Source organism: Centrocercus urophasianus, unplaced genomic scaffold (genome assembly GCF_019232065.1).
Source record: "Centrocercus urophasianus isolate 14NV4802_14NV808 unplaced genomic scaffold, USGS_Curo_1.0 seq_25, whole genome shotgun sequence".
In the NCBI taxonomy this organism is placed as follows: domain Eukaryota; kingdom Metazoa; phylum Chordata; class Aves; order Galliformes; family Phasianidae; genus Centrocercus; species Centrocercus urophasianus.
Genome location: NW_024884811.1, coordinates 16,163,757 through 16,176,925, shown reverse-complemented (window position 1 = coordinate 16,176,925; position 13,169 = coordinate 16,163,757). Strand labels below are relative to the sequence as shown.

Below are 13,169 nucleotides of genomic sequence, written 5' to 3'. Positions count from 1 at the left end.
TTGCAGATTGCATTATACTTAGTTATAAATGTTTCCTGAAGGGAAAATTAGTCTGTATTAAGCTTTGTGCCACAGTGCTTTGATTCCTTCAGTTATATGTCTCCCCATATATTTGTACTAGACTCTATCTGGTCAAATAACTGAACATGCTAAGTACTGCAAAGAGGAAAAAATAAATGGGAAAGAGAGTATCTAAAATGAAGATCTGTAGGTGATATTCTTCTAAACAGTAATGTTCAGCATGTGCAAACCATAATCTTTTACCAGGATGAACAATCTTTAAAGAAGCTATGCATCATGAATCAAATTCAGCTGAGTAAATTTCTACGTATTTCCTGGCACACATCCTGGCAAATAGTTTACAGATATGAACTTCACAGACAAATGCAGAGATAGCACCAAACAACCAATACACCCCTTCACCCTCTATGGATAGCTTCTATGGAAGCAACCGAGAGCTCTGAATAGATGTGTTCATCACAGAAGAGCTGAGGTTGGAAGGGATCTGTAGAGGACTCATAATCCAGCTACCTTGCTGTTCTGTGCAGAGTCAAGTAGGTCCGGTTGCTCAGAACCTTGTCCAGCTCAATTTTGAATATCTCCAAAGGTGGAGATTTCACAGCGTTTCTAGGCAAGTTGTTGAGAATCATTTCCATTAAAAAACAAAAAACAAAAAACAAACAAAAACAAACAAACAAAAAAAAAAACCCAACCAACCAAACAAAAAAACCCAAGTTTAAGTTGAATTTCTTGAATTTGTATTTGACGTTGTTCAAGCTCAGTTCTGCATGTTCTTCTCAATATAACTAGTCCTTTCTTTGAAAAATATTCGACCAAGTTCAGAAGTTGTTCTGTACATTATCACAGGATAACAGTTCAAAATGACTACTGGAAATTTTTTGTGTTTAAAAGCTATATTTCTTACTATTTCTGACTCTATTATTGTAACATTTAATTCTAGCGTTTGAAATCTTTAACATCACATCAGGCTGATTTGCAACTACAGCAGGTTTCAGATCATTTTGAAATGAAATCTAAGACAATAGAAGATAAAATAGCTCATATCCATATTTCAGAACAACAGAAATCTCAAAAACTTCAAGAGAAACAAAGAGCCCAAGACACTGAAAAGGTGAGTGCTTACGTATTACTGAATCTTCTGGGAAAGTGTTTTCATAAGGTCATGTACATAATTCTCTTCTGCACCACTATGTTTGTAAAAAAAATAATAATAATGAAGAAAGGGTGTCCACTTGATAAGCATGAATGTTTAGCTATAAAGCCAACATATTGTTAGAAGATTCTTAATGACAGTATTTAAAAATTTCGTACTTAAAATAGACTGCATGTTGTCATGCATGAAAAATCTCGACAGACAGAATATAGATTTCACAGCTGGATGTATTTAAGGTGTACTTGTAAAAAAGGCTTTTCATGTATCTACACAAGAAAATATGAGCAATATCCCATAACCTTTTCAAAATGAATTTTTGGAATAATAATCCTTTTACAGTTTATATTTACTTTTGAACTTTCTTTGGATCTTTATAGGGAAATGCCTTTTCAACACAATTCTGCTTTTACCTTCATGTACTGTGTATGCAATTTAGCATAAATGCAATTTTTGTACTTGATCACCTGAGACTCAGTGTTGATTGGTAATATTGCCTAATAGTATGTATGTTTCTTAGTTTCTGATATGAATTTTACTTGAAACAAGTGCCAGACCAGGGCTAGCATTTAATATAACCCCTTAAATGACTCTTCGGCATTGAACACAAACTGCTTTTCTTTACAGATGTGCTTCTGTTATACCACACTCTTTCTTAATGCAAAGAAAATAACTAGAATAGAATATAGTTCAGCTGGAAAGGACTTACAGAGAACATCTGGTACAACTGCATGGATGTGCCTTTTTTTTATACTCATACTTTAAGACAATATGAAGACAACAAGCCTTATTTACGAAAAAGAAATCGTTTGATCAGTGATGTTTTTTTCATTATGAGTCAGTTAAATTAGTTACATTTACTTCATAGATAAATAGATGGTATATTAGAAGTATATGGCATGTATTGTTTCAAGTCAAGTATCTGAACACATGATGTTGAATATTCAGCATCGCATAGGAAGAAGACAAAATGAAATAATGGCCCGGATTCAAGCAGCTGTTATACAGGTTCCAAAGCCATCACTAAGCCACACCTTAAAAGCTAATGAAGCAAAAAAATTGCTAAAGAAGAAAAGAGAAGTGGAGGTAACTATATTTTGTTAAAAGTAGTTGTACGAATTTGGAAAAGGTTAGTTTTTTAGGAGCATTTACACTTAATAATTCTGTACTTGTATCACCTACTGTAACTTAAAATTGTACACTAGCCTCAGTCAGTGAAAATCTGGCAAAATATCTTTCTGACATTTGTTACATAGGAAAATTTTGTTTTGATGGAAGAGGAAGTTGTTACTGAATAAACTGAAACAGATTATTTTTAAAATAGAGTATATAAACAGCTAATTTAGTAATTATTAGGGACTAATTCAAGATACTAAATCTAAAGCAGAACATAGCACAGCCTATCTTGTTTTAAAAATCCCTGATTAGAGATAATATATGAATTGCTAGAGTCCAATGTAAGTTGACTTTACCCTGTAAATGGACAGCTGCAAGAACAGAATTTTGTATGGTGAGCATAGGTATAGCTAGTATAAGGGGGAATTAAATGGAAATGGAAAGTAAGAGAAGAAAACAGCTTTGCCTTTCTTTGTATCTATCTAATGCTTAATATGTTTTCAGTGTAAACTTTTTTCTCTTGAACTAATATGATGCAAAACTAATTCTCTATTATTCAATCTGTGAATAGTTGAAGCTCCCTTATGATGCTTTGTAACAAGAAAAGTGGCATTAAATTTTGTGTTATTTCTTTAGGACACTTACAAGGAGATTAACAAGTTTGAGAAGTCCATTGTAGGAAATGCTTTTGAAGTACACAGCCAAGTCATTGATAGGTAATATTTGAGTATTAGATTGTTAATCTTAGACAGGATCTTAACTGTAAGTGCCTGCTATCTATGCAGACAGCTACTTGAAGAGACTATAAGGTCTTTCTTCACTTAAACTGATTCTTCTGTGAGAGGTTTTTCACACTTCTGCTAGTGCTGTAACTACTCAAGCTCCACCCTCTGCTGCTATAGTGTTTTAACCTATAATTTTTGTAGGAATAGCTTAACCTTCCTTCTGTCCTTTTTACCATTTATATGGCAATAAAGGATATGAAGCGCATCTCTTATTCCCTGTTTATTACAATCGTTGAGTCTGTAATATCAGATGTGCAGAGAGTAGGGAATGGTTTTGGATGTACGTAGGCCAGCCTGAAAGCAATGCCTCCTATTTCTTCTTGCGGAAACTACAATAAAGAGCATGATAATACTATTTGATAGAGCAAATTCTCAGCTGCTGTTTTTCAACATAATCTCCACCATTCAGCTATGGATTTCTGCCAGTGATCAACAAGAGACTGCATGCTGTGTTTGCAAAAAATCTGCATGAGCAGAAGTGGCCCACTGCCACCAATGCTGAAATGCACCACCTGCTGCCTCACTGTGCCCACGTCCACTGTTTGGTCTCCATAAATGTTAAGCAAACTTTGATGGATATTAATTAGTGCATTTTATTCCACATGGAGGAATTAAATTGTATCTTTGTTTCATATATACTTCTATGTCAGATGCCATTTTGTCATATTGCCCCTCTGCTGCTATCTGTCATATGACTTCAGAATGTAACAGAATATTGGTGGGAAGGCTTAACCTCTACTACCATACCACCAATATCTATCTTTGACATTGTCGACCAACATAATAAAACAGAAGGCATTACTTTCAGAACAGTCCTCGTATATATGTGGAAATACATTTCAAAATAAACTTTTTCCTTAGAGTTTTATTGTATAAACAGCAAAGTAGATAGAATAGCCACTCTATCACCTTTAATGATACGTATACCATATTCTGAGAAGGTGGCATACTGCTGTAAATAAACACTTCTCTACAAAAACAAAACCTGATTATAACTATGAGAGAAAGTGCACTCAGAGTGTATGGATATATTTAAAGAGTAGCCTATGTTGCTTTGATATTCTGCAAATGATTCTAATTTTGTATTTCTGCAGAATTTGTTTTCTATATTAAATATTGGCAAATGAACAAATTGACAATCGGTTACATAAGGACTGGAGCTCTCCTATGGTCTCAGCAGTGATTGGTGGGTGCACAAGGGTCTCAAGGAGTAATCTCAATACTCACTGACTTTACTATTCAAGATAATTCTGTTGTGCATATGTTAGACTTGTGCCCAACTTCATGAAAATACCTCTAAAAAACTGTGAGTTCTATAAAGCCAGTGAACTTCTATTTCAATCTTTTATTTCTATTTTTTTTATCAGTGACATACAAGAATCATTTCAAACACAGAAGTTGCAAGAAACAACCCTAGAAACTACAGCACAGGCAGCAACTGAGCTGTTACCTACTTATTCAGATGATGAGTATGTAAGAAAAATTCAAAAACATTTGGAGGAAGATGTGTTTGCTAGAGAACAACGAGAAAAAAGACGTCGTAAAATGTTAATGGAACAGTTAATAGCACATGAAACAGAAGAGGTGAGAGAAGTATAACATACACAATTAGTAACCTAAATATTTGTTTGCAAGTACAAATCAACACTCTTTTGGAGGGCCTAATAACATTTGGAAGGTAGAAAAGGTGGTATGTATACTTTACCTCTGAAAAGGACTTCTATGCCTTGTTTTTTCTTGGAAAAAGGAAAAAGAAAGGAAAAAGGTTTTCCATTCCTTCTTACTACACTTGTGCAATACATTATCCTTGTAAAATGTAAAGCCTCAAATGAAGACAGAACTAAGGTGATTAAAAATCAGTTGTAGATCTGCCTATTTTCCTCAAAACAAGAATAACATTTGAACTTTAAATTATCATTATGTTTACTGGGTCTGAAGAAGGTATTTTCATTAAAAAACAACAAATGCAACAGTACTCACTTTAAAACCTGTATTTGCAAATGTGTAATGTAATATTTTTGTCTAGACTTTATGACTTTTGAAATCGTTGTGCAGTAGGATGTTTTATATACTTATGTTGCACATCAGAGCTTTGACTTTTGGCATATTATAGAGTAGAATGTGCGTCCTGAGAAGATGTCTCTACTCTCTCAAAAAATGGCTGTTGCAGATTATGTAATTTGAATCTTGTCCTGCATTGGGATAGACATGTAGAAGTCACAGTACTTCTCAGTATCTCTCGCACACTCATGTTCTGCGAAAAACTAAGAACACCTGTACTGGCTTAGACTAAGAATCTATTCGCACGTTATCTTTGAGCTCTCACAGACAGAAATTCTAGAGAATGCTCTTGCTAATATGCATAGATCATGAAGAAATTTTGCCACCCTAGTTGAGTGAAATCACTGTAGTGCCAAAATTTTCATCAGCTGTCACAGCCCCAGTACAACCCTAATAACCTGGACTAATGGTTCTGATAACCATTGACATTTGCTAAGTACAGCATAAAGCCAGCAAAGTGAGACAGAGCCATCCTGATGAGACAGCTGGTCCACCTCCAGCTGCAGTATAAACTTTGCCAGTTTGAGTTGAAGGAGGTGTTGCAATGTGCTTATTACAAGACTGTCTCCAGAAGGGCTCCAAAGCGGAGCAGAAGTACGGATACTGTCCCAAACTTCCTGGTAATTAAATTATTGCTGATGTAGAGACAGTAAGAGTTATAGACTGCAGGGATTAGAAGGAAAGTGAACAGTTGACCAAAACAGTAGCCTGATCAGCTGAAAGAATCACTTTTGTTTTATGACAGGAAGAAGTAACCAGTTGGAATTCTGTGAAAGTTCAGAAATGAAATATGGCTTGATTTAGAAAAGTGTGAAGTAATTTGAGGTTTTTTTTTTCTTTAGTTAAAGATTATTAATATTTTAATATTTTTTAATATTTATTTATTAAAAAAATAAAGTAGTTGAAAATATTTAAATAAATATTTAAATATTTAAATATAATTTAAATAAAAAAATATTTAAATATTCAACCAGAAAGCATTTGCAAGCTGAAACTGTGGTCACTGAAGTTAGAATTTCAATTATAATACATAAAAATTGAACACAGGCCATCAGATCATCTAGAGTTATGTATTTAATGTATTTCATTAAGACATGTACTTTATGTCTTCAGAGTGCTCCAGTGATTTTTCACGTCCATACAAATAAATCTCATCTAAAAGAATCTTGTTCCAATTTTCGAATCTTGGTACACTGTGAACTCTAATAGAAATATGAGCCTGGAAGCAAGAATACTTAAAAATTACATGGTGTTCCTTTTAGTGGAGTATGTTATGATACCAGGCAGATTTTTACAGACAGGAAATAGAAGTGTTTGAGAGTAGCATAGTTTCATCTTACCTGGATCTTCAATTTGCACCACTTCAACTAACTATTGTTCAAAGTGCTTGTTATTTTTAAATGTTTTGGTTAGATTTTCTCTTTGAATTTCAAAAGCTATCAGGAAATTACTTCAGCAATATATTGAGAAGAAGGAAATGGGAGAGGAAGTTAATTTTTACTAGATTATTTCTTGTCAACCAAATAGATTTATGTATGCAAAGTGGTAAGATTTGGTCATAAATCTTATGACAACACAAGACAGAATAGTTTCATTTGTGATTAAACTAAACTGGGAAAGGGAGAGACGGAATAATTTAACACATATCAGCATGAAACATAAACACAACATTAATGTTTGGCCACTGGATGCCACTGTTGTTTCAAGTAGGTTTAAAAAAAAGTGCATTATTTTTTAGAAAATTTTTAAATAGTTTCTAACAGGTCTCATTTACCATATTTATTAGTTCTTCAGACATATCAGCACCCTCTGTGGAGAAGTAGGTGTAAAATATTAGGTACAAAATTGAAACTACCATTTTTGTTTTGTCTTCTAGTTCGCATAGAAGTTTTGAAGTTTTTCAACCTTAGGTCTGTCACTGTTTGCATGCAAGATACCACTGCTTTACTCCCCCCATCCAATAAGAGCTGTTTTGAAATTATGTTAGGTGTTATGAATCCTAGTATCGCCGTCTCTGCAGATAATTAAGAGACATGTGGATGTGATTTTAAGGGACATCGTTTAGTGATGGGTCTTAGTAGATCAGGCTAGTGATTGGTCTTCACGATCTTGAAAGTCTTTTCCAGCTTAGACAATTCCATGATTCCATCTTTCTAATTTATCCTCTGATTTAATTCACCTTTCGAATTTCTTTATTCCTTAAACATTTCCTGCTGAGACTTTCCAAGCCTACTCTTTGTGTCAAAATATTCAATTATTTAGAATAATGTCAAAATTCCCTGCTCTCCAGTTAGCAGATAATCTTCCTTTTTCATTTGGAAAGAATGTATACTGGTAGATAAGGTGCTTTGATTTCTGATTGGGCCCACCACTTTGCACCTTAGAGTTGATGGATGGCTTCTTCAGTCCTCTATAAATTAGAATTTAAACATCCATCTCCGTCAAGTGGAGTACTTCTTGATGTAGTAATCCACAGCTAGGGATAAAATGCTGTCATAAAGAAAAGCAGAGCAGAAAAGTCTGCACAACCTCTATTCTTTTTTGAAATCTTAATGAAGTAGTTAGTCAGAAGAAGCAGTGGATAGAACTGAAGCAGCATGATGTCTCCTCTTATTGCCTGGATTTGATGAATATAGAAGACAAATGGGCAGATACACTATTCGGTAGGCAGTGCTATTGGTTGATTTGCTTACCTCAAATGTATCAAATGACACATAGCATGAATATGCAAATGCAAAGTGCATCTAAAATTGCTTTCCATTTTAGGGTTGCTGTGATGATACAAAAAGATAATGTACATAATATACAAATAGTACACTATGAATTAGACTCTCATTTTGCCATAATCTTTGTAGGGGGATAATCTTTGAGGCAGTTGAAACTCTGGGATTAAAGCCTGAGATGTCCACGTACTAATTTGTTCTCCATTAAAACTAGTGCACTGTCATGAAATACTGTGACAGGGAAGAAGAATGCAAAGTTTACATTTTGTCTAAAACAGTCACAGCACTGAGGGATTTTCCTATGTGCTTAGTCTTTTCAAGTCACTAGTATTTAATTAGAATATACTTTTTATAGCAATTACAGTGACAAAGGAACTCAAAAATATGGTTTTGTTTGAAAAATACTGTTTTCTCTCAGATGTCAACATTAAAGATTTAAATGTATTAAAAAGTTTTTGTTCTTATTGTTGCAATTAAAATAAACAGGGTTTGCTATTTTTGTTACAAGACTAATAAAAGTGTTTGGTTGCGTTGTTTATGAGAGATCTAGTTCTCTCTGTAGAATAAGTTGTTTATAGAAGTATGATAATATGCAACAAAGTTTGAATTTTCATTTTGAGGAAAACTTATAGAGTGTGTTCTACCCTCTCTCAAACACTAAAAGCTAATGAAAAATAAACATTAAAAAAAAATAGAAGTAATACTTTCTTTTGGTTTATTTTTCTTTCGACTATTGACTGGCTTTAACCTATTTCTCTGTTCTGAGAAAGATTAATTTGAACTTTTCAAATCGATTTCCAGTTTAGGTCCTCAAATTTGAAATTAAAATTTATAGCAGTTTTTTTTCTTTATATGAATCAAAATTCCAGGGAATCCAAAGTTTTCTTTAAAATTCTGCCATAGAAGTGATATTTAGCAATAGAGTTTGAAAGGCAAGCTGATGCTTTTGATTACATATCTGAAATAGTTCTGAACAGTGAAGATAGTGGAACTAAACTTTAGGTTTCATTAAGACACTTCAGGTTAGATTAAGCTTTCATTAAGATACCAGTGACAGCATGAAAGAGGTACAGTAGTGAAAAGTTGCTGTTATGTTTTACCAAGAACTTTGAAAAGTAATAATTCACAATCTTCACAGTACATGATGTACATCAACCATGCTTCAAGCAATGTTCAGAATGATTTTCTTAAAACATTGAGTAAGAGATTCTAAGTATGATACTTTTTCCCGTTGAGAACTCTGAAGCTGTTACCCAGGAGACTTGTATTTCCCTATATTTGGAGTGTTTCCCCACATTCTCTGTTTCTGGAGTGGGGGAGATAATTATCTGAATCCCAAGAGAAAAGGATGAAGTTCAAACCTGTAGAAGAGTAGACTTATCAAGGGTCTATCAGAGTATGGCTGAGAATGGGGACAGGTGGAAAGCAAGAGCAGATAAGTGAAACGACGACCAATTAATAATTCGAGGAATGGATCTATATTTACATTCAGAAGCAGTTTTTTGAAATATATTGCAATTTCTTTACAATTGTGTTATTCTGAACAAGTGTAGTTATGCTTGGTGTATCTGTAAGATGTATTCAAAATTCATTTCATTGTTCTACAATTTTTGTACATTTTACATAAACAATACTCGTGAATGCATATGTTATTCTAGATATAGGCATCAAATTAGCAAGTAAATGCTGTTGTATTACTTCATTCATATTTCTTATGAGATAGTGACGACTTGTCCATGAAATATTTTGTAACATGTCCTTAATGATATTTGTTCAATATATGTGATTTAGGAGATTTACCAGGAGGAACAACTTATTTACAAGCTCATGAGACAATCTCAGCAGGAGCGGAGGATTGCTGTTCAGCTCATGCATGTTCGACATGAGAAAGAGGTCTTAAAACAAAACAGAATTTTCAGGGAAAAACAGTATGAACAAAGACGACTTAAGGAGTTTCAGGAAGCTCTTGACAGAGAGGCGGTAAATAGTTACTTATTCCTTGAGTTGCTCTGGGAGCGTTACACTATCCACCTGTGGAATTCGCATTGTCAGCTGTTAGAATTCATGTTTTTTTAGGGGCATGGTGACCTAGTGATTAATATATCACTTTTAACTATGTTTAAAATTACTGCAAAGCTCGTAGTGGATGGAATTGAGCAATTTAGCATTTAACTGTGATCTTTTCTTATAAACTAATTTTAACCTTGTAGAACAACATCTCTGTGCTGAGATTAAAAGACTTTTGATGGGGCAAAATAACAGAAGTGATGGAAACAAAGTGGCAGAAAAACTTGTCTCAAGAATTATGTATTTCATTTTCTTTAATATAATCTCTAACATCCTCTCTTTTTTTTAGCAAGTGCTGGTAATAAAGAATTTCATTTTTGAGTACTCAATATTGTTGCCTTTGGGCTTGAAGTTTATTAGTAAAAAACAAAAAAAATAGAAGAATTCATAATCCTGGGGCGAACTGCCAAGTGCTCTGCCCCCAGCAGGCTATAATGTGTAGAAATGCTACTTTGCTTCTGCCAAAAACAATTGCCAGCTTTAAATTCTTCAATCCATCTAGTTTTATATATAATCAGAATCTATAGGTATTGATTACTACATTTTTTTAAGTACACTTTTGGCAAAAAGAAGAACATCGTCACACAAATTACTGATAATTCTCCACCAGGGCAAAAAATCTTTCTCAAAAGTCAAATGGTACCAATAATCTCAAATTATTTGCAGATCAGAATTTGTTAAGTTAAATTTCTTGTCACATGTTCTAAGTATTCCTCATGGTTTTCAGTGAAAATCAGCCTTTATCAATGCATCTGCACTGTTGTTCCTTAGGAAGAGTAGACAGCATCGTTTTATGTTTCTCTATCCCCTAGCACTGAATATGTTCTCAATGCATATCATGAAAGAAGAAATAATATACTTCCTTTATTTCATTATGTTTTCCTAGTTAGCATGCAAAAAAAAAAAAGGGAATTACCCAATGGATAGAAGTTTTTAGATTTCATTGTATGTTAATGATCACTGTCTCATCTCTGGTGAGGATCTGTTTTCATTTCTAACCTTTACTGAGCAAGTTCGTTTTCTTATCTATGATGGTGCATTTTTGCAGTTTGATTTTCTTTGCAATCTCAAATGTACCCTTTAAAAAAATTCTAGGCTCTTGCGAAACAAGAAAAAATTGATTGTGAAGAACAAATTGCCAAGGAAAGAGAGCATCATGAGAAAATTGCCACTGAAAGAGCTCAGGCTCGTTATAAAAAGCATTATTCCATATGTCAGGAAGTGATTGACCAAATTGTTGATTTGTCAACAAAAATAGGAGAATATCGAATGCTGACAAACAAGTGAGTATGGTAGCTGTTAGGCAAAACTAACAGGTGTTAGGTAGCTGTTAGATTTAGTGATTCATGCTGGTTTAAGCACCGGAATCTTTGTGTGATTCTCTCTTCTGACATGCCCCAGTGCTGCAGGTTTTCTGAGAAGATCCTAAAAAGGCAGCGACTTCCACGTGGCTGCCTTCCGTGAGGTGGAAGCTTGGGTTCTCAATTGCTCTCATTCTTTCATTAAGATTAAGTGATTAGACTATGGGGTAAGGCCTACTGAATAAGAAAGTGTGCCAAAAGTTCCTTCCTTTTGGTGTAATTGTGTACTAAATGATAAAACTGTAACCATATGTTTATAGTTTGTGGAAATTATCTAAATTTAGGGCCAGTAAGTACTTGATGAAGTAGTCACTGAAGACACTGCTTAATTATTTTTGAACAATAAATAGGTTATTTAAAGCTGTAATATGCATCTACAGCAAATACTAAAAAAAAAATCTAAAGAAAATCTAGTTCTATTCATAATAGAACATTTTGAGCATGTGTCAAATTAAAACAGTTATAGGATTTAGCATCTAAAGATGTCAGTGTCATGTTTGCATTTAGCAATAGCAATAATTGTTTAATTACTTCTTACTTCGTGCAGTTTGTCTTGTTTCAGATGAATATTTTTCCTTTGTAAAGGAAAAGAAGGATTTTAACGGTTGGTACAGTACTGAATAAATTTTAGCTTCCAGAAAGAAAACCAAAAAAAGTGTAGATTTTTGGTGAGGAGAGACTTTAACCTCTAGGTCTAAAATCTAGGATAGTATTTTGGAGCAATTTATTTAGGTACAGCAAAACTGTTACTGCACAGATATTGCTGTAACACAAGTAAGATGCCACAGTAAGTGTTTTTATGGTTTCCCCCCTAAAAAGCTGTAGCAATTACAGAAAGCATTATAAACCATATCTAGTTTAGCATATCCATATTTCATGATTGTGATTCTTATAAATTTGGGTTCACTGTTCTCAGATGTCTATCTGCTTTTATTTTTTGTTTTGGAATGCCTTCATATTTGTTTCTTTGTTTGTTTTCCACTGCAGCAAAGTTCCATTGAAACTGATCTGTGATTGGAAGGAATTATTTTTTAATGGAAAATCGATATATGAAAAAGCCTCAATTAAAACTTTGCCAAGTGAACCAAACTCAGAACAACTTATAGAGTTGAATAAAATGGATCTGTTAGATGAAAAAGATTATGGTGAATACAAGGTACATGAAACAGACAGTCCATAATGGAAAAATATAATGCACCTTTATTGTTCTTAATTGTAAAAATTTTGTTGTAATATTACATTTTCTTCTTTCAATAGTTTATTACATCAGAATTTGACATGCATTTTCTTTTCATTACATGAGGTTCTACTGGAAATACATGGCTCTTCTGAATGTTAGTAGCAGCAGAGAGTTGCTGCAATTTTAAAACATTCGAAACTGAATGCTTACATGTAACATTAATTGTATTTACCTACTGAGTGTGTAAGATAAACAAAGAAATTACTGTGCAATTGATTTTAACTAATTGGAATTTGAAAGTGTGATTCACACAGAATCACATAGAATTGTAGGGGTTGGAAGGGAGCTCCAGAGATCATCGAGTCCAACCCCCTGCCAAAGCAGGTTCCCTGCAGCAGGTCGCACAGGTAGGCATCCAGGCAGGTCTGGAACATCTCCAGAGAAGGAGACTCCACCACCTCCCTGGGCAGCCTGTTCCAGTGCTCCGTCACCTCACTGTAAAGAAGTTCTTGCGCACATTTGTGCAGAACTTCCTATGCTGCAGTTTCCAGCCGTTTCCCCTTGTCCTGTCTCCACTCACCACTGAAAAGAGACTGGCCTCGCCATTCTGCCCCCCACAGATTAATGCTACCACGTTTGAAAATGTGAGAAGAGACAGTCAGCAAAAACAAGTGAGAAGAAATACAGTGTCTATTATAAAACCTG

At 34.1% G+C, this 13,169-nt stretch overlaps 1 protein-coding gene across 1 annotated transcript in view; it reads left to right on the top strand.

Annotated features, from left to right (window-relative positions):
* SPEF2 (sperm flagellar 2) overlaps positions 1-13,169 on the top strand; it is a 47,224-nt gene that overhangs the window by 3,477 nt on the left and 30,578 nt on the right. The window contains 7 exon segments of the mRNA XM_042825864.1: positions 962-1,132; positions 2,120-2,257; positions 2,924-3,003; positions 4,440-4,656; positions 9,648-9,836; positions 11,019-11,206; positions 12,272-12,440. Of these exon segments, the coding sequence (XP_042681798.1) occupies positions 962-1,132; positions 2,120-2,257; positions 2,924-3,003; positions 4,440-4,656; positions 9,648-9,836; positions 11,019-11,206; positions 12,272-12,440 (1,152 nt within the window).